Source organism: Centrocercus urophasianus, unplaced genomic scaffold (genome assembly GCF_019232065.1).
Source record: "Centrocercus urophasianus isolate 14NV4802_14NV808 unplaced genomic scaffold, USGS_Curo_1.0 seq_12, whole genome shotgun sequence".
NCBI lineage: Eukaryota > Metazoa > Chordata > Aves > Galliformes > Phasianidae > Centrocercus > Centrocercus urophasianus.
Window position 1 is genome coordinate 32,216,318 of NW_024884364.1, and position 19,926 is coordinate 32,236,243.

At 36.9% G+C, this 19,926-nt stretch overlaps 1 protein-coding gene across 4 annotated transcripts in view; it reads right to left on the minus strand.

Annotated features, from left to right (window-relative positions):
- DSCAM (DS cell adhesion molecule) overlaps positions 1 to 9,821 on the minus strand; it is a 381,453-nt gene extending 371,632 nt beyond the window's left edge. For 3 of the 4 annotated variants that reach the window (XM_042810977.1, XM_042810979.1, XM_042810980.1), the window contains exons 1-2: positions 9,536 to 9,605; positions 4,706 to 4,852 (exon numbers count right to left, since the gene is read on the minus strand). In XM_042810977.1, the coding sequence (XP_042666911.1) occupies positions 4,706 to 4,808 (103 nt within the window). In that variant the 5' untranslated portion in view covers positions 4,809 to 4,852; positions 9,536 to 9,605. Of the gene's footprint in view, positions 1 to 4,705; positions 4,853 to 9,535 lie in introns of all 4 variants that reach the window. The other variant, XM_042810976.1, reaches the window with a different exon arrangement.
- Between the last annotated feature and the right edge of the window lie 10,105 nt (positions 9,822 to 19,926).

Here is a 19,926-nt window from a genome sequence, read left to right on the forward strand (position 1 = left end):
ACACCTTTCACAGCTGCTATTCTTTCTGTGCAGATTTGAATATGCCATTGCGCACTATCGTTACTATTCAACTCTCTCTCTTTTTTTTTTTTTTTTTTGCCTTTTTTAAGCAGTTGTATTTTGTGTATAAATTGGACAGATTCTTGCAAGGTATGTCATTAGACAGGAAAATGGGAATTCAGAAAGGTCAGGGCATGACCTATTCATGATCCTGCCCTTGGCAGGAAGCTATTCAGATACATGGAAAAACTCATCTCATAGTTACCAGCACCAAGACAGGAGGCATCCAGATAGAAAACACAGTATCACAGTATTCAATGAAAGACCAAAATTTATTCTTCAGTCTTTCCCTTTGTTTCTGTCTGATCTTCCTTTCCCTTTTTTCTATCCCTTTATACCAACCTTTATTTTTAATAACTCCTTTCTGCTCTCCTTTCCTCTATACCCACATTCATTCTTTGCTCTCTGGAGCTAATTAACACATGAACAGACTCTGCTCTTTCCTTTCAGACAAAGCATAATCAACAGTTATTTTGTCTTTGCCTTCTTCTCCATCCCAGCTTCACAGTTTTGTGTGTGAAGAACAACTACTACTACAAGTCAAGCGCCAGTCTCCCATCTGCCTCACAGTTGCTCAACAGCAGCAGGAGCACAATCTGCACCATGACACATTTCTATACTATACCCCTTGTTTTTATGACTGTTGGATGCAAGAAACGTTTTGATGCATTCTTTGGTCCTGCAGGACCTGTACTGTTTCCAGAGGTTACAAGATCAAAGCAACGCTGATTCAAGAAGACTATTTCTTTGGGAATGGTACGTAAAGGAGAGAAGTGAGAAGGAAACTTGACCTACAAACAACATGTATGCAGCTATCAGTCATACAGCATTAGAGGATTATTTAAGCTTTTATATTTAGTGTCATCTAACAAAAACGAATAAGAGCTGGTGACTGATGCAAATACAGGACAGAAAACTGCACATCATTACACTATTTATAATTCACATGAATTTCAGACTCTGTTTAAAGTCTTCTGACAACACAGAACAAGAGTTGAACTTGAAGACTAGACAAGAGTTGAAAATGGCTTCTGAAGATACAGCAGCAGATCTTTGCGCAGTGATAACTTGCACTTTCTAAGCCCTCGACGTCTCAAAATTAGTGTTGGTTTTCTATTTTACTGGGACTTAAGAGATTGTTAGGCAAGACACACACCACTGAAATGTCTGATTCATTTTAGTAAGAGACACAGAGACAGTTATACATTTCATGCATTTCTAATAGACTGATAACTGCATGTCTGCTGCTGTTCTTATGTGTCTATCATGACGATGTGCAGCACAGCTGTGTTTAGCAGAGATAGTTGAATAATTAATCTAAAAATTATTCAAAATGGTTCTTCCTAGCATGAAATTATTTGTCTCTTTATTGTTGAGAGTTGATGTTTTCCATTTTTCCCCAGAATAGATTCATCCTAACGATCACTCTTGACTTGATTTAAAATTCTTTTTCCACACTACCTTTGCTCCAAGAAGACATCCTGAAAATGCTTTTTAGCCACAGATTTACTATCACATAGAAATACAAAGTGTAGGAGCTCAGCTACCTCAAATCTCAGCTACCTGATCATTTCCCTGGAGACAGACACACGTACACTTTTTTAGTCCACAGCTGTCTCTGAACATGGATATTTCATGGACTTCAATATTATTGGCTTACCACATTGCCACCTTCCACTTCATTGAGCAGAAGCCTCATCTATCATCACACCCCTTGGAAATAATCTAGCTTCATGTCTTACTAGGTTTCAACCCACAATTTATGACAACCGGGAGGCACAACATACAGTTCAGCTGCCCAGGCATTTTTATTATATACCTCAATTACTGAATTTCACTGCGCTCCCTGAAAACTAAGCATACAATGCAAAGGCAGTTGTATTCTGCCATGTCAAAATAAATAAATAAATAATAAATTAAAAAAAAAATTAAGGAATATGCCCCTTAAATCCACTTTCTAAAAACTAGTTCTTTTGGGTGGTGTTTTTGTTGTTGTTGTTGTTGTTGTTCGTTTGTTTTTTTAATTATTGCTTTTCTGCTGTAAAGAAATATTAAAAAATTTGCTTTTTATTCGAAATGTTTGATTTCCACAGAAAGAAATGACAACTAAAACAGTAAGAAACTGTTGAAAGAAAAGATTCTGGTTCAAAAATCTCACTGTTCTAGTAGCCAGAACTGGACTACACACAGACAGATGTATGAAATATTTAATTTATACTTTGAATTACTACATTGGGACTTAAGACTTTCAGAAGTTTGTCTGTGTACTACTTTCATATGAAGCTTCTCCACTGGAAAAAAAAAAAAAAAAAAGAAACAAAAAGCCCTAACTTACTTATAATGACTGTACAAGCAGGGATATGCACTTCCTCAGAACATTGATCATTAGTAGAAAACAGCTCAATAGCTGTGTTAGGTCTAGTACCCTATTCATCAGCACTGGCATTCTAAGAAGACAAGCTTGATCAATATCTACCATTTGAGTTCATGGCCAGATTATTGCAAAATTTATTATAGGTAAAACTCAAGGCAATGGTTTTATGAAACACATGCAGGCTCACTATCAACCTGCATTTAAGTGGTGAACAAACTAATCTAGCAGCTATTCTGGCTACACTAGAGAAATATTTTCCCATCTCACTTTTGCCCTTGCACATCAGGTAGCATCAATCTGTAATCTAATTTGTGATTTCATCTCTAAAACTAAATCTTTTCTGTAACGTGATCCAATATATTAAACAGAGATTTTTAAGAGCAGGTTTTAATGAGTTTTATTTTATCTCCATTTAGATTTATAACTGTCAAATCACGGGACTGTGAGATAATTAAAACTGTTTTTTAAGTGTTCAAAGTGTTTTAATAGATTTTTAATGTCTGTAGCTTAGTCAACCGAAGTCAGAAGTGACACTAAGAAAAAAAAGATGCAAGTACATAGACCTAGATTTCATTATGCACGTTTATCCCCCAAAAGTTTAAAGGATAAAAATCAAGATAGATTAACCAGAAATAAACTATTTTAAAGATAGTAGTCACGATGGTCTACAGAGATGCCACTCTTTCTTCCCTATAGACCTGTGTCTTCTTATCCTGACTCCCGAAAAGAAAGCAGGCATATTTTATTACAGAATGAACAAACTTGAGAAAATATTTTGGTAATTAACCATGTACATATACACATTCTTTTCTTTCACATGCAGATGTATGTGCATCATCTGTTAGAAAAGGAAATAAATACATTCATCCACTGTTGTATTAGATAACCTTAATCACAGTTCTGTACCATTACGAATAGAATAATGGAAAGCTTACTTGTCTATTAACTATGAACTTTCAGTGTTGGTTGTTTGTTGGTGAATCCTACAATACAGATACAACAAACCTATTTGTGGCAATGCTTATTTTGCCCAGTGGCAAATGGGCAAAATATATGCCTGATCAAAATACAGAAGAACAACAAAGTGGATTTGACAAACTTAAACAGTGTGCCACAAGTGACAAGTGTAGGACAAGTGATCATGAATTAAATGGTACTTAAATAGTTACAAAATCTTTAGAGAACTATATGGAATATAACTCCCAAAAGATTTTTTTTTTAAAAAAAAAAAAAAAAGCCTACACAAGGAATCAAAGGAATCAATAAACTACATAGAGAAATAAAATCTAGAACATGAGTCATAAAGAAACGTATTTTCATCAATGTCACATTTGTCAGAAAGGAAAGGAAAGATTATTAATGCACTGAGAAGTGAAAAATGTTTCTAAATATTGTAGGATCACAAACACAAACACATTCTTAAATACACTCTGCAGCAACATTCAACTTAAACTACTTTTTCCATTCTTCACTGCCCTGAAAAAATATACTTCAACTTTCTGCATTTAAATCATTTGTATGAGTAACAACAGAAGTGCTGAGTGTAATATATAATTTGGATATGTACCACAGTGAAAATACTTTTATGCATACATAATGCCTCCTGTGAATTTCTTAAAACGTTTAAGCTTTATAATGTTGGATATTACTTGCATGAAATCCCTATACTTCTTGAGCATTGCCTCACATTGGCAATTGATGCATGTAACTTTTAGAATTTATTGCTGCACTTGAATTTTTTTGCCTTGTAGCACTGCTCACAGCGTGCTTAAGCCTCTAGAGTTAACTATGAAGGTATTAGAGAAAAAAATACTATGAAGGCATGAATACCAGTTACACAGCATATTTAAAGATAACCAAACAAATTTTAGACTCAGAATTTCTTCTAATCCATGAGTAACACTATTACTGAAAAACAAGTACAACTCAACACATGCTTTATGACACTCAAATTTATTTGGCATGTAAGGGTTTCTTATCAAAGTTAAACCACAAGCCCATTGTCACAGCAACCAGGAAGCTGATTTTATATCTAGTATAAAACAAAAACCATGTTAGTATCCCCTCAAGCATGTTAGAAAAAGCCAGGCTGTCTAAAAACTTCATGTCACATACAGTCATAAGGATGCAGCAACACTAATATGAAATATGTTACTGAAAGGGTGACATACGAGTCTACAACTGACTCAAAGCAAACAGCAGGTATTTTGGGGAAAAGACAGCAACCACTTCTGCCATTGCCAGTGGAGAAAGAAAATCATAAGAGCCTACCTGAGACAAGCGAGACTGTGTCTTTCTCCCATGAGACAACAGTGATGTATGCCTCCACAGAGGAGGGGATAATGCACTTGAACACTGCTACATTGCCTCTCATGGCTTTCTGGTCCTCCACACGGACTGTATAGGGTTCCCGTAAAACTGAAAAGAAAGGAGTAGGTTCCATTAGCAAGTCATAATCACACATCCCATCTAATACAAAATTCCCCCATCAAGATTCCTCAGGTCGTGATTTTTTTAATGTGTTTAAATGACGGTTTTGCAAGACTAATAGTTTTGAGAATTAGTACAAAAGCATTCCCAGATCTTTCTATTTACTCAGAATCTGTATTTCGTCATGTTTCTGTGTTCCTCTCCTAATTCTGGTAACAAGGAGAAATAAATAAGCAGTTACTGCAAAACTCTATGGGTAAATTGTGTTACACCTTCTGTTATTTCTCTTGTCTTTCGTGCCATATTTATCATCACAAATGGTTTTTCTACTCTATCCAGGAGTACAAATTACATGCAACTACTGTAGGTAAAAAAGGCATCCAAAGGGTAGAAGAGAAGGACAGTGTCATTTAGGATTTTGAAGAAGTGAAAAACAAAGGAGAAAACCAATGAAGGTGACAGAAGAAAAAAAAAAATAAAAAGAAAAAAAAGAGAAAGAAAAAAACCCACCAACAACAGTGTTTCAGAAACACAGAGAAATTATAGCAGGTAAGATAGAACCGCATTTAATTGCCAGCATGGAGAGAAATAAGACAGTGATAAGAAAACAGTAGCTGTGACTGGGAGTTGTTTTAAAAACATATGGAAGCATTAAGATCCAGGATCTGATTTGACTAGCAAACAGAAAATTAAGTTAATAGCCAAATAAAAGAAAAAGGAACAGGAAAAATTCTTCACGTGAAACTAGCATTAATCAAAAGACATGAAACTACATTGGTAAGATAAGTGGAAAGAAGGAAAATTCTAACATTGAAACAACACAATGAAGGAGTGGTGAAAATCTGTAAGCAGTGGTTAACAGAGAAGAAGGCAGAGGAGAGAAGTAGTACCGCTTGTAAGGGATAGCATCTAAGTGGGTAAGAAATGAAGGACAAGCATTAATGTAAAATCTGTACAGTACTGTAAGACCAAGGTGCAAGAATTACCACAGCCAATGTAGTTAAGGAGCTAGAGACAGTGGTCAAGTGAGGAACAGTTTCAGCAAAAAACAAGGTAAAATGACATGTGTGTTTAATGCTTGTATAGGTCTGAAAGAAAAAATTATTGGCAAGAACTCCAGCACAGCAATATAACCAAATTAGCAATGTGAAATTGCCATATTACAGTGATATTTCCTGCCCATATACCCTGCCCACAATCACGTGCAATGCTCTACCCATTACATTTAACCACATTCACTCTAGACTGAAGAGATACATGCCAGGAGCACTAGAATTTTTAAAGGTCATTCCTACTCAATGTCTTTAAAGAAAAAAAGAAGTCAGCATACTAGAATGTAACTGCTTTTCACAAATGCAAACAGTAGCAAGTTTTCAGGACCAGTGCAACCACTGCAGAAAGAAAGACTGGAGCTCTCTATCCCAAACAGGATCTATCAACGGAGCAGTTAGAAACACTAAAAAGAAGTAAATGCATTTAATGATTAACTAAATATCGCTTAAAATAAAATCAAGACAAATCCACCTTCTACAATGCAATCATTCACTGAATTTGAACAAAACAAAACAACAACAACAAAAGACTGATTCAAAATTTTGAATCAGAAATTGAATTTCTTAACTCCACTGTAAGTACACTCTGGGCAGAACAGATATTATAAGCACCTTTAACAGTAACGATGTCACAACTGTGGCTACCCTGGCATGAAGCAGCTCCTTAGTTATTTTTCATTTTAGCAGCAATACACTAGCACATTGCTAAAGGTCTCTTACTTTGAAAATCTGCCAAATTTTTAAACCTTACTGCCCAGCTGATCATTTCAGTAAGCCAACAGGAAGTATCTGTCAGGCACAAAAACTAGAAAGAGACTTATTCATTTCTTATTGAAAAGTTTACATTATTGTGGTTTCAGACATGCCATCAGTTATTTCCAAAGGATAAATGGCTCCCATGAAAGACTTGCTGATCATCTTGAAAATCCCAGTTCTCTGAATCATGAGTTTATACGAGAAATTCAGCCTTCTTTCTAATATACACACACACACACACACACACACACACACACACACACACACACACAACCCTCTATTCCCATGCAGGATTGTCTTGGAAGAAGATTGAGTTTGGGTTTGACTTTTTGGTTTTTGTTTTATTGTCATTTGTTTTCTGCTTTGTTTTAGTTGGTAGTTTCCTTTTTTTGAGAGGAGGGAAGAGATCATTGTGTGTAATAGTTATATTCAAAAAACACAAATACAATCATCTGCAAGTTTGAAATCTTATAAATGCCATACTCTTATATCTTAAGGAAGTAAGTTAGTTTCAGGCTTTTGCAAGCTGACTGAGAATGAATTATTAATATGCATAGGAAATTTCCTCAAAAATTGTATCTTCCTGTGGCTTCCTGTGACAGAGAATTACTCAAGGTAAGACTCACTAGTAACTATTATCTGCTATCAAGCCCAATGAGAGCTCTAGAGCACAATGCTAGCTCTTAAGAAGGAAGGGAACATGTTCAATTTGTTACCTAAGTTGCACACTATCCACATGAAGCAGCATCTCAAATGAATGGAACAAAGGTAAGAGGCCAAAAAGGAGAAGAAAGGGGGCTAAAAAAAGTGAGTCAAGGAACACTGCTCCAAAAGTAATGCCTCCTACTTATTTTCGTGGAAGCTACAACAGATACAAAGAGCACAATATCACTATTTGATAGAGCAAATTCTCAGCTACAAAACACTATTTGTCAACTTAGTTACCACCACTAGCTCTGCATTCATTCAGCAATGAACAAGAGCCTCCATGCCATGCTCATAAAAATCTGTATTGGTGGAGGTGACTTACTGCTGTTGTCGCTACTGCTGGATTGCATCATCCACTGCCTCACAGTGCTCACATTCAGTATTTGGTCTACACTGATGTCCAGCAACCATCAATGAGTGCTAATGGGTGCCATTTTTTCTGCATGAGATATACAGTGACATGCCTTTGCTTCACATATACTCCCATGTCAGATCTCATTTTGTCAGATTGCCCCTCTGCTACCATTTATCACATAGCAACAAAGCATAATGAAATATTGGTGGGAAGTTTCAACATCTATTTCCATATCACCAATATCCTCTGACATAATGGGCCAACATAATAAAAATAGGAGGCATTACTTCTGGAGCAGAACTCATACTTCTTGTAAAGCCTTTTTGCACATCCTGCTTCCATTTGTAAAGTTCATTTCTCAAGCAGAATTGGAAGACTTCTGGAGTTCCATGAAAAAATTGAAAGCTGTGCAACAGATATAGCCATATCCTATCATCTATATTGTATGCTTCTCCAACTGAATGAGCATTAAATCACAGCTAACAAAATCATTTATCTAAGAAATATAAATATTGGAAACTAACATTTCAAAAAAGAAAAAGCTGCCAAAATATTTTCCTATATATTGGGAAAAATTGATATCCCAACTAACAAACTGCAAAGGACAAAAATATGTTCTCATAAAATATAATTCTGCCAGATGTATTGCTAGGAAATCCATCAAAGTTATCCCAACAGCTGAAAAAAATTCAATCTTTCTTGGTCTGTGAACAACAAAGTATTTTCAGGGAAAGCATAAGTCATTACAGGAATTCCACACACATGTAACATGCAAACTTGGTTATCATAGTCATTTCTTGTAAAAGAAAATGAGCACTATTTCACACTAAATTTAGTGTGAATAAGATAAATGAAATTCTTAAAATCTCTTTTTTCAGTTTACCTTCCAATTTCCTACAAACTCCAAATATCTGAATGTTAGTTCATTGTTAAAAAGAGTAGAATAAATCCCCACATAAGATGATGAAGTGAAGTCAAGTCTACTTAGTAACTGTTCACAGTTATCCCTCCATGAATCCTGTGAAGGCGTATCTCAAAAGAAAAGACACTTCTGAGAAAAGACTCACAGTTCCACCACCAACAAAGGCTATAAGGATTTGCATTAGGCAAGGGTCAGCTTCCAAAGCAGCTTTGTTTATTTGAATATTTTAATTAACTGAAGTGGGTAGACAAAACCTTCAGAAAGTATGCAATCATGTTTACATATTGCAGCAAAAGGCCTGATTTTGATCCCACTGTATTTCCCTACTTATTCACTCAGACTGCATACAGTCAGCACAAGAAAACAGATACAAATCATTATGCCAATTTGCATGTTTTAGCTCAAACGCCAAGTGCTGACTTTTCATCAACACCTTTTGCTGTTATTATAAAGGACACAAGCTTCTTCTTCAAAAGAAGGCACAACTCAACACAAGCACCTAAGAAGAGGCATGATCAGCTAAGCATTTTACTTTTTTTTTTTTTCCCCAACTGTTTCAAAAAACCCAAGGACTACATCCTTATCTCTCACAGCTTTTTAATCAGTAAGCATGGTCTGATTAAAAATTTCATTTCTGGTTCATTTTTGCTCAGCTCAGCTGATCATGATCTTTGGCAAACTAATTTTTCACCACCAAAGCAAAAACGAATCAGGAAGAGAGGAAAAATAATACACTATTTCACATAATAATCATAAGGATTTCTGAGGTTATTCTTCTCACCTTAACTCTTTTGATTTACAATTGCTACTACTTTTCAAAACACCAAACTTTCCCCCCTCCCCAAGCCCATTTGAGACATGAAAAAGGCTGTACTCACCGGCCTTAATGTGAACATCCTGACTTCTGATTTTCCCTGAAGGATTTTCAGCTGTGCAATAGTAAGTGTTATCATGGATTAAGTTATTAAAGCTTGAAGGAGGGAAGGGGAAAATTTGGAGAGTGCCATTGGGGTGGACGTGGCGGATCCCTGGGACATCGTAGATCTCCTCGCCCGTTGCTAGGTACCATCTGAGCGTCACCGGGGGGATCCCTGCTGCTGGACAGGGTACCAATGTCCCTGTGGTGCTAGCAAACACTACCTCTTGCAGAGATGCATTGACAAAATATAGACTGGCATGTAGATCTTCACTGAAAACTGCAAGACAAAAAAAGGGGGGAAAAGAGATATTTTGAAAACCTGAATTCTATTAGCATTTGTAAATTCATATTTGCATGGCAAAATGACATATGAAGTAATCACAAATTTTGCACAAACAGTGAAAATTCACCATCATTCCTTAATAACAACACATACTATATTTCTAATACAGGTGCAATTTAATAGACACATTATCTAATTGGTCAGGTATCTCTAATACGCAAAGACACGCTTTTTTTGGTAACGGTGATTCTGCCATCTGTGTAACTGTAGTCCCCCTCCCAGCCAGAAACAGAAGATTTTATCACACAGTGGTAGTTAGCATTGGCCAGAACACAAGGTTAGCCCTCATTCTTCTGAAACTTATTCAATAGGCTTTTCAGCTATTACCCAGATAGCTTGAAGATTCCAGTTTCCCTAACATTCCATCTGAAATACTTCCCTAATGCTCTTCTGCTTGAGAGACTACCAGCATAAGTCAAAGTTTTTGTTTTTCAATAAACACTGGGTGACACTACAAACAATACCACCCTATTGTCCATTTGTATATAAAACTAACTACTGAAAACCACCAGTTTTCCTTGAGATACACAGATAAACTTACGTATTTCACAATATCTTGAATATAGTGAATACTGACATGATTTACTCATGCAAGTCTGGTAAGAAGTTTTTGAAAACGTGTTTATAATGGATCAGTCCAGTGAGACTGTTTTCAGGGTTAGTCTCCTACTGTCCTCCAGAAATAACTGTCAATCTTAACATGAAGTCATGAAGTAAACTTTCTGCCTCTGCCACTTAGTTTTATGGTGAGCTTGAAGCACAAAATGGACTATTTTCTCCTTCTCTCTCCAGACATTCAGAGGGAAGGAGATAAAAGGTGGGAAGAGATCATCTGGTACTGACAGAAGAATCCATCCAAGAAGAGGCTGGGCTGGCTCTGGAAAGCCCTAGAATGAAAGAAGTAGGAGAGACTTTCCTAGGGCAATAGAGAAAGACATCTGGCGTAACAAAGACAGCTGAATAAATGGACATCACATAACATTATGAAAGGCACTTGGAAAGTTAGAAAGGAGAAATTTCATGCATTGGAGCCAACAAGTCCCTGCATACAGATGAGACAGGTGCTAACTCAGAATAATTAAGTTCTTCCTAGTTGGCTCAACTCTAGTAGAAACTTGGGTTTCTGGAAAGCAGAAAAAAGGCATAATAGGACTAAGCACAGGAGGAAGCACAGCTGAACAAGATGGTGCCACTTTTACTTAATACACTGCTAATTATAGATGTACTCTGAGGCAGAGAACAGTATTGTTGGTAACATAATAGAGAAGTAAAAAAATAAAATTGGTATTGCTCATCTGCTGTACAAGCTATTCTTTCCAAATACAAGGAAAGAAATACAAGGGAAATAATCAACAGGGCATTCTATTTTCCATTGGCCAAAAAGGCGTTTACATAGAAGTAATAAATATAGTTCATATTGGCCAACTTTTATGCCATGCTGCTTCTCAAGCAAATTCACACTAAAAAAAATAGACTTTCTGGCTAAGAATAAATTCGTATATATGAAATTCCAAATGCCATAAAAATAAAGAATAACAGGAGCTATGACTGACACTTCCATGGAATTTAACTATAATCAAAATGCAGAAAAGCCAAACTAGAGACTCATGCTACTAGCACATAACAATGATTTTTTCCAGCTGTTTTGTATCTCTGGTAAAAGCTTTGAATACTTTTGACAAACTTTCCATCCATCAGCCTATACAATAGTGCTTCATTTTAAAGAAGCATCTGGTACACATTCATCTTAATGGCAGTCACAAACACACTCGGATTCCTGGAAAATAATTGCAGCACTACAATACACGCACAGTGCTGACAATACAGATGCATTTTGTAGTGAAAAACAAGCTACTTAGATACATTCAATGACAAAAATGAGATTTCAGAATCCTTTAAGGATATTTCTCAGCAGTGTTCCATAGGAAGAGAGTTCGGTTATTTAGCTAACTACAAGTGATATATCAAAACTTAACTGAAACCAAGACAAGTCAAAGATGGTATGCAATTGTATGTTAATTAACGTTAAAATGCAATCCAATTAAACACTGTATTTTACAGTAAACAGCAGCAAGTGCAAACTAAAAGTTGCAATGGAGATTGACAGGGAAATCACAGAATCACAGAATTGTAGGGGTGGGAAGGGACCTCCAGAGATCATCGAGTCCAACCCCCCTGCCAAAGCAGGTTCCCTACACCAGGTCGCACAGGTAGGCATCCAGGCAGGTGAAATGTGATGAAAGAGCTATAAAAGAGCAAGCAGAAACAGCTGATGACAAAAGGAACCGTAAGAATAGAAAGGGAAAAATATATCAGACTGGTTCTAGTAACTACCTAAGTACTACTCTAAAAACAAGGTTTTAAAGTGCTTTGTCTCCAGAGAAATGGCTAAAATGGCAAAGGTCCAAGCAAAAAGGCATAGGTTTTCCCTAAAGTCTGCTCTGCAGGAATGGACTCTACAGCACCACTAAGTCAGACTGGAAATGAATTGCAGTGGAATTTGATTACACTTGGCCTGGACAAAGAAACATCAGCACTTTGGAAAAGATTACATCAATTAGTAGTCAAGGGAAGGAATGTCAGAGATTCCTTCTGAATGATGATCCTTATGGGTCTCTTCCAACTTGGGATATTCTACGACTTTGTATTACTGAAACCAGTAACAGCTGATGGAAACAGCAATTCTGATTTTCAGCAGAACAAGTGGATGTCCCAATGGAAATCCCAAGGTAACAAACAGTCTGCACCTGTAAGCATTTCAGGGCCATCAAGTGAAGATCTTTGCCCTTATCCATGTGGTTGGAGGTGCACATAAACAGCTTATTCATCTGATAGACACAGGGCAAGAAAAACTTGAATCTCAGGTTAAACAGATACCATAATCTTATTCCTAGAAGAACGGGAAGAAAGGATGCACTTTTTGCAAGTTCAGTCAAAATTCCTTAGACTCAACTCTTGAAGTGATAAGGTGAACTGATGGAGTATAATAGCCAAGGAAATTTCTCTTCATTTTCAAGGAGGACAACACTGCCATGCTCTGCCTAGAAAAGTTCTGAATACATCAGCAGGACACAAAATTTCTTTTAGCAGTTGAGAAGTTCCTTGTCAAGTAAACTGGTTTACTTCAAGGCAAGGTTATCAGTGGGACTGCAAATCAATCACACTCAGAAAGTAAGCTTGAGTGCTGTACAGCCAGCTAGTCTGAGTGGACATAACCAGACTACACAGACATAGGTATAAACATCTAGGCTGGGCTTTGAGTTTGCTGTGCCTCAGTACTCAGTGGCTGAGACTGGATTGGCTTTTTGTTACCTTTACTCTTACCTGATAGGCATCTTTCCTTAGGCATCCAGGACACTGCAACACCTACATATACATATGCTGTATATTTTTGAAGGCCTTACATAATATCCTAGCACACAGCACTTTGGATATTTCTGCCTCCAAAGGTATTGCTTGCCAAGGTTTCGTGATAAGTTGCTCAAGACAAAATAGACTGAAACTGTTTCTTCATAATCTTCCTTTTTAGTGAGTTGAAGGATATGTCACTAAGATATGAAGGAGAAGATGCTACATAAACTATCATACTGGGTCAGGCTTGGGCTTGCTCTGTGCAGGATTGTGTACCCTGGAGGGAACAGCACCAGCTGTAACAGAGATGAAAGATGACATGCTAAGGCAAACTGTGAAACTACCAGTCCAAGGAAGATCATACTCTTCCCTTCCTCCCCACTTATTTGTGTCTGCCTCCTCCAGACTGTGTCACATTTAAGAATCTCCACCTTAACAACTTCAAAAGTGAAAACTTACTCAGATATTGGAGGTGTCGTAAGAAAATTTTCTATTTGTACGACTGGATGCCAGAATATAGTACAGCACCTTGGTATTGTGCATTTTCTTTTCATCATATTCTTTCTAGTTTTATGAAGTTCAAATAACATATTTGTTATTCGCATGGCTAGCTCTTTATTCTTCAAATTTTTACTCAGCCCTCTTTCCATATCCTGTTATGGATATGGAAACTATATATTATATATAACTATTAAAAGCCCCAGTTTTATCTCCGTGAAGGAATTGTGGTACTTTTCGGTCAAAAATGTTAGGAAAAAGTCTCTCAATGATTTGATACTTATATTTACATTGTTTTCCCTGCCTCGTTCATAAACTAAATACTATTCTTGTGATGTTTATGGATTCGGAAAGTCTGGTCCTAAATTAATAGCAATTGAAAAACAAAGGAAGATTTATTTCTCCCCATCTCTGATTAATCACAAATATGAAGATTATTTGGTGCAAGCTCAGCCAAAGATACTCTGAATGTGTTGCAAAGTGCCACGCTAGTGATCTGTGTTTCTATTCAGGATGAATTTTTTCAAGATGCTTTACTGTATCACTATTACTGACCTGTTTTTGAATAGGAAGAGACAGAGAAATGGATTTATTTTAAAAGGAGAAAGACTGGGCACTTACAAACACTAACATTGTTATCACTACTCAATTATCAAGTAACAGGTATGCAAAGTGACCTAGAGAAATACAGCTATCGTGGAAAGATCAGAGTAATGAGGAATTACAATAATCCATCTGTGATCATGTCTCCCTCTAGGGGTTTTAACTAATGACTGAAGTACAGGATAGCTAAATATTGTAAATTTTATTACAGCAAGAGTAAAATGAACAACCTTTTGCAATTTTGGCTCAGATTCTGACTCCTCATATGCTCCTGTAAACTAAGAAGAATTTAACACTCCTCATAACTTTTTTTTTGGAGAGGAAGAAAGGTAAAACTTATACAAGGATTAAGATGCGAGTGGAAACAATATAGCCATCACACCCGCAGTACAGCAAAACAGCACTAGATGAAGATGCTCTGATCAGACTCCAAAGAATATGTTACTGAAAAGAACTAAAAGGACTGAAGACAACACTAGAGGAAAAAATGAGAGAATGGTGAAAATACCTTCAATATGGGGAAAAAAAATATGAAAAAGAGCACACAAACTGATATGTCATTACAAGTATAATTAACAAATAGGTGACTATGCTAAATTACTACATTCAGACAAGCTGATACAAAAGCACCAGCTAAATACCACCTCACACAACAGTTTTCAGTCACTAATGGAGTCAAGGAAAAAATATATTTACCCACTTTGACCTCCTTGATCAATACTACATTCTCACAAGCTACTGCAAAAAAAAAAAGCTGGGGGAAAAAACTGCCTGAAGTTATTATCAACTACAAAACGGAACATAAATTTTGTGCTCAGACAACACGTGTTCCCAGTAACAGTTGGAAGAAAAGATTTCCCCCCCAAAAAATACATCTTCCAGTAACAAATGCTGAAGCATCCACTCATCTAACGAAACAAGTTTCACCAATATCTCTTACCAAGGCCTCCTAAACTGTGAACAAGCAAGAACAAGAATCTTCTCCATCAATTTTTCAATTAAAGAACACTAACTTGTCCAAATGAGAGCTGCACCTAGGCGAACTAGTAGTTCTCAACAAGTCACCTTGACAGCTGTCAGGGGTTTACGGGCTGGTTTGTCCTGGTTCTGTGACTAATGGGGTGGGGGGATCCATGCAGCCATACCTTTGGAAAAGGGGAAGAGGGGAAAGGGTAGGGAAATGGGCCTGAAAACAAAACAGTGGCAATGACGTGAGGAGGAAAGTAAGTTTACTTTTAGAATGCAAGATAATGCAATATAATACAATATGATTGGAATTGAAGATAATAAATCAAATAAAATGAGAGAGAGAGAGTGTCCAAAAAAAAAAAAAAAAAAAAAACCCACAATGGCCTTACTCTAATGCTGAAGGTCAGACAGCTTGAGAGCACACACACTGCAGAGACGAGCAGAAAAGGAAAAGGGACATCTTGTATCCTGCAAACAGTTTTATCTTTCCCTCTGAACACAGTAGGGAAACCGAACAGTGAACACTCCTCTGGGATATGTTGTTCTTCCCTTCTGAGACAGGTAGGTATACTTGGAACTAGACCATTAACTCTATAACTCCCAGTGCTCTACATGATGTTATGATGTGGAATACTGATAACAAAAATCCTAAAACCATGACAATAGGCTTGAGGCCAAATCCTACAACCTGCACAGACCTGCATCAGCAGAGGGCAAGGGCAGAGACCCAGTGCACCTCAGAATAGTGCTTTGAAACCTGAAATCTTTGCATCTAACTAAAATGCTCCTTACTTTCTCTTTCTGACAGCTATCAGAGACCCTGATGAAACCAGACGACAAAATGAATCTGTTCACTCCCTGCTAGGGATTTCTCCCAGATTTGATGTCAGGGTATAATGACAAAGGGTGCTCTAGGAGATGGGGAAGACTTCATGGGGAACAAGGAGGTGAAGATTAGTTTCAAGGGAAAGCTTCCCCTGTTCCCCAGAACATCTTTCTCCCACCTCCCAAAGGGAGAACCATGAAGGAATAAAGGCAGGAACAGACAGCCTAAAGAACAGGACATACCAGTTATCAGTTATTTATATCTACTAAAGAAAGGCTCCAAGGGAACTGGAGGAGTATTAATTTGCAAAATGCAACATTTCAAAGCTGTTATCTAAAAACCTATCAAGTTATTCACTAACGTCACTTGCTCAGTTTCAGTAGTCATCCCAGAGAATGGTTTACCAGGACAAAACAAATATTTTTAAGTTGAAAGCGTATCTTAAATGTTTGACTTTTTGTTGTTCAAGCAGTAATGTAGATTGTTACAATTCTTAAAACAGTATGAAGCGATGGGAAAAAATATTAAAAAGATGTAATCTAAGCACATACAGATGAGCCAGTTAGTTTTTCTACTTCTATAATGTATGTGATTATGTAATTGGTAACATTTAGGAAGCCAAAATTCTTTCCACAGTATGTGATCTCTAAATGCAGAACTATTTCCTATGTAACGTGTTGTGTAATGGTAGCCAGTATTTATAGAGCTAAACAGTATAAAATTACACAACGCCCAAAAGGAACAAAAAATTGACTATGCTTTTTCTAATTGGTACTCTACTTCAATATGCCAGAGCTCAACCTTTTAATCCAAAATAGTATTCATTTGAATCAGTTTCAAAATCAGAAACACTAATGAGGATAATTAACTATGCAATTATATACACTTTTTTTGCTGCCAGAAAACACCGACAGAAAAAAAAAACCACAGTCTTGTATTATCAGTCCAACAGGACAGAAACCCCCATTAAATCAAAGTAGTCCTCCACAATTAATAGAAAAGGTCCTTGGGTCAAGCCATAAGAAGAAGTAGAACTCACAAATGAGTTACATCTCTGAAAAGGGGAAGAAATGTGAGTTCTAGTAGACTGTATTATAGAGACTTGAGCACACAGGCTAATGATGAGTAGCAAATGCAATAGACACATGTCATAAGAACCTTTAATCGGCTAAAAATCAGCTAAAAAGGAATAACCCACTTGTGATTTAAATGCTTACTTTTAATTGCCAATAATGAATAGCTAGCCTTTCATTCAACCTGTGTGTGATAGGTAAAAAAAAAATCGCATTTTTCTGGGCTATAAACTACCACACTAAGGTAGGTTCTTTTCTCTTGTTTATTTAAAATGAGACCTGCTGTAGGGAACCTGCTTTGGCAGGGGGGTTGGACTCGATGATCCCTGTAGGTCCCTTCCAACCCCTACAATTCTGTGTGATTCTGTGTAAAAGAACAAAGATAAACTAAATAAAAGGCAAACAAATAGTTGCTAGTCTGGGGGGAAAACATACGCATTGTTTCTTCTTGAGAAGCCCACTCATAACCTCAGCTCCACTTTCTATTCTCATAGAGAAATTCTCAACTGCAAGATCAACAAAAGCAACTGTGCAGAAATGAAAAAAAGGCCCTCAGTTTTATATTTCTGGTTCAAAAATCTGTAAACGAGCAGCAGGAATGTAACATTACAGAGTTCTGAAAAATACAACATTCATATCGTTTTTATTTTGGTTTACGAATTTATCACATTTTCTATAAACAGAGTAACTTCTTACAAGGACCACTGGCTGAGATCTATTGAATTTTAGTCTGAGCCTTGTCTAGAAAAACACTGCAACTGACCTAATGCTTTCTTCTAGCGCCTTCTGGTCATGTGCATCACATTCTAACACGACAGCTTTAGAACCAAACAGCAGCAGACAAAGACCAGCAGTCTTCTCACTGAGCTTGTGCAGGAAAAACCCAGAGTTGTTTCCTTTTCCTTTTTGTTTGTTTGTTTGTTTCCTTTTATTTTCTTAAAGATCTCTTTCACGCAAAGATGGAAGTAAAATAAAATTTCTCAAGGAAACTAATAAAGGGAGGAGACAGTGAATAGATCATAGAATCATAGAATCACCAAGGTTGGAAAAGACCTAAAAGATCACCCAGTCCAACCGTTCACCTATTCCCAATAGCTCCCACTAAACCATGTCCCTCAACACAACATCCAGCCTTTCCTTGAACACCCCCAGGCTCGGTGACTCCACCACCTCCCTGGGCAGTCCGTTCCAGTGCCTGACCACCCTTTCTGAAAAGTGGGCTGAGTCACAGGAGCATCCCAGCTACAGAGCTGGAGCAGCTCTTCCTACCCAGGTACCACACTCAGCACTGCCTGAACATGGAGTGAAGGGGGCACAGCTGCCCATCTTGCTTGAGGGATGGCTTTCAAGCAATGCTGGGTTCAAATAAAGGTGAGTGAGAGAAAAGAAAAAATACCCCCAATGTAACAATCACTTTTGGTCAGTGTAAACAGCCAGAAGCAGTAAGTGTAAGTAGACAGCCTCACTTTTGCAACAAAAACTGAAGTTGTATGTAATATTAATGATCAAACATCTGAAACATGCCTGAAGTGATTTGGCTTTAGTAAGCACCCAAATAAAACCAGTAATTATGTAGGCACTGAGCTCAAGTAGTGCAACACAACAAGGCTTAATGAAGAAAAGAAGTCTCATTAGCATTTGGTTATTGCTCCCATTTTTCCTACACTGCTTCTGAGACCATCGTGATGTACCAATTTTCGTTTTGATCTCACTAAATGAAAAGAAAGAAAAATGTGTTGGTTTTCACGGCTACTAGTATGGAAGATGAGAGCTATGACAAATTACTGCAATTTTAACAAAGTAAGTACCAAAACTAGGCATTAACTCTACCTACCACTTGGCCAAAAAGAAAAAGAAATACCAAGAAAACGGCAGATCATAAACATTTGGGGGGATTTAATTTTGTTTCTTAACAAAAACAACCAACATATGAATTCTGGAATCCACAGTATTTGAACAACTGCAGTCTAGTGTTCTCTTTGTCAAGAGCTTAGTGTATAATTCAAATAATAAGGCCAATAAAGAAAATACCAGTATTTCAAAATATAAACAATCTATTCCCTTGTGTAGCATTACATTTCTTTTATTCTTTTATTGAGTGAGTGGTGCAAGCTTCAGAGAGTTGGTTTGCTGGAGAGGAAGAGTTTTAAGATGAAGAAATCAAATGTATCTAAAAAATTAGAATGAGATAGGTTTTACAACATCACTAGATAAAGTAACATACATCATAGCTGAACATACAAATATCTACCAGTACCATAGTATCATCTTTGTACTGTGGTCTTTGCTTTCCAATTATATCCTCTAAAACAGCTGATCTAAAGATTTTTTGATAAATGTATCCAAAGGTATAGTAAATAGCATCAATAGCTTGCAGTAAATGCCCAACCTAAGTGAAATATTCCTTAAAACTTATACAACTGAAGTAAAAAACAAGATGTATTTCTTATTATAGTGTTTTAAGTTCAGTTTAAAGAAATCTGTTCCCTTCTAGCTTCCCTGGCAGAATTCTTTACAAAGACCGCGCCTTAAGAATAACTGCACAAAATCATTTTATTAAATCATTTTTGGCAACAGAATGACAATGTTTTACACCTGCACAACTACTTGGACTCCACTTGTTTGACTTTCTTCCCCAGTACCTTGTTTCTACCACATATTTGATAAGTCAAAGGGATATGCCAAGC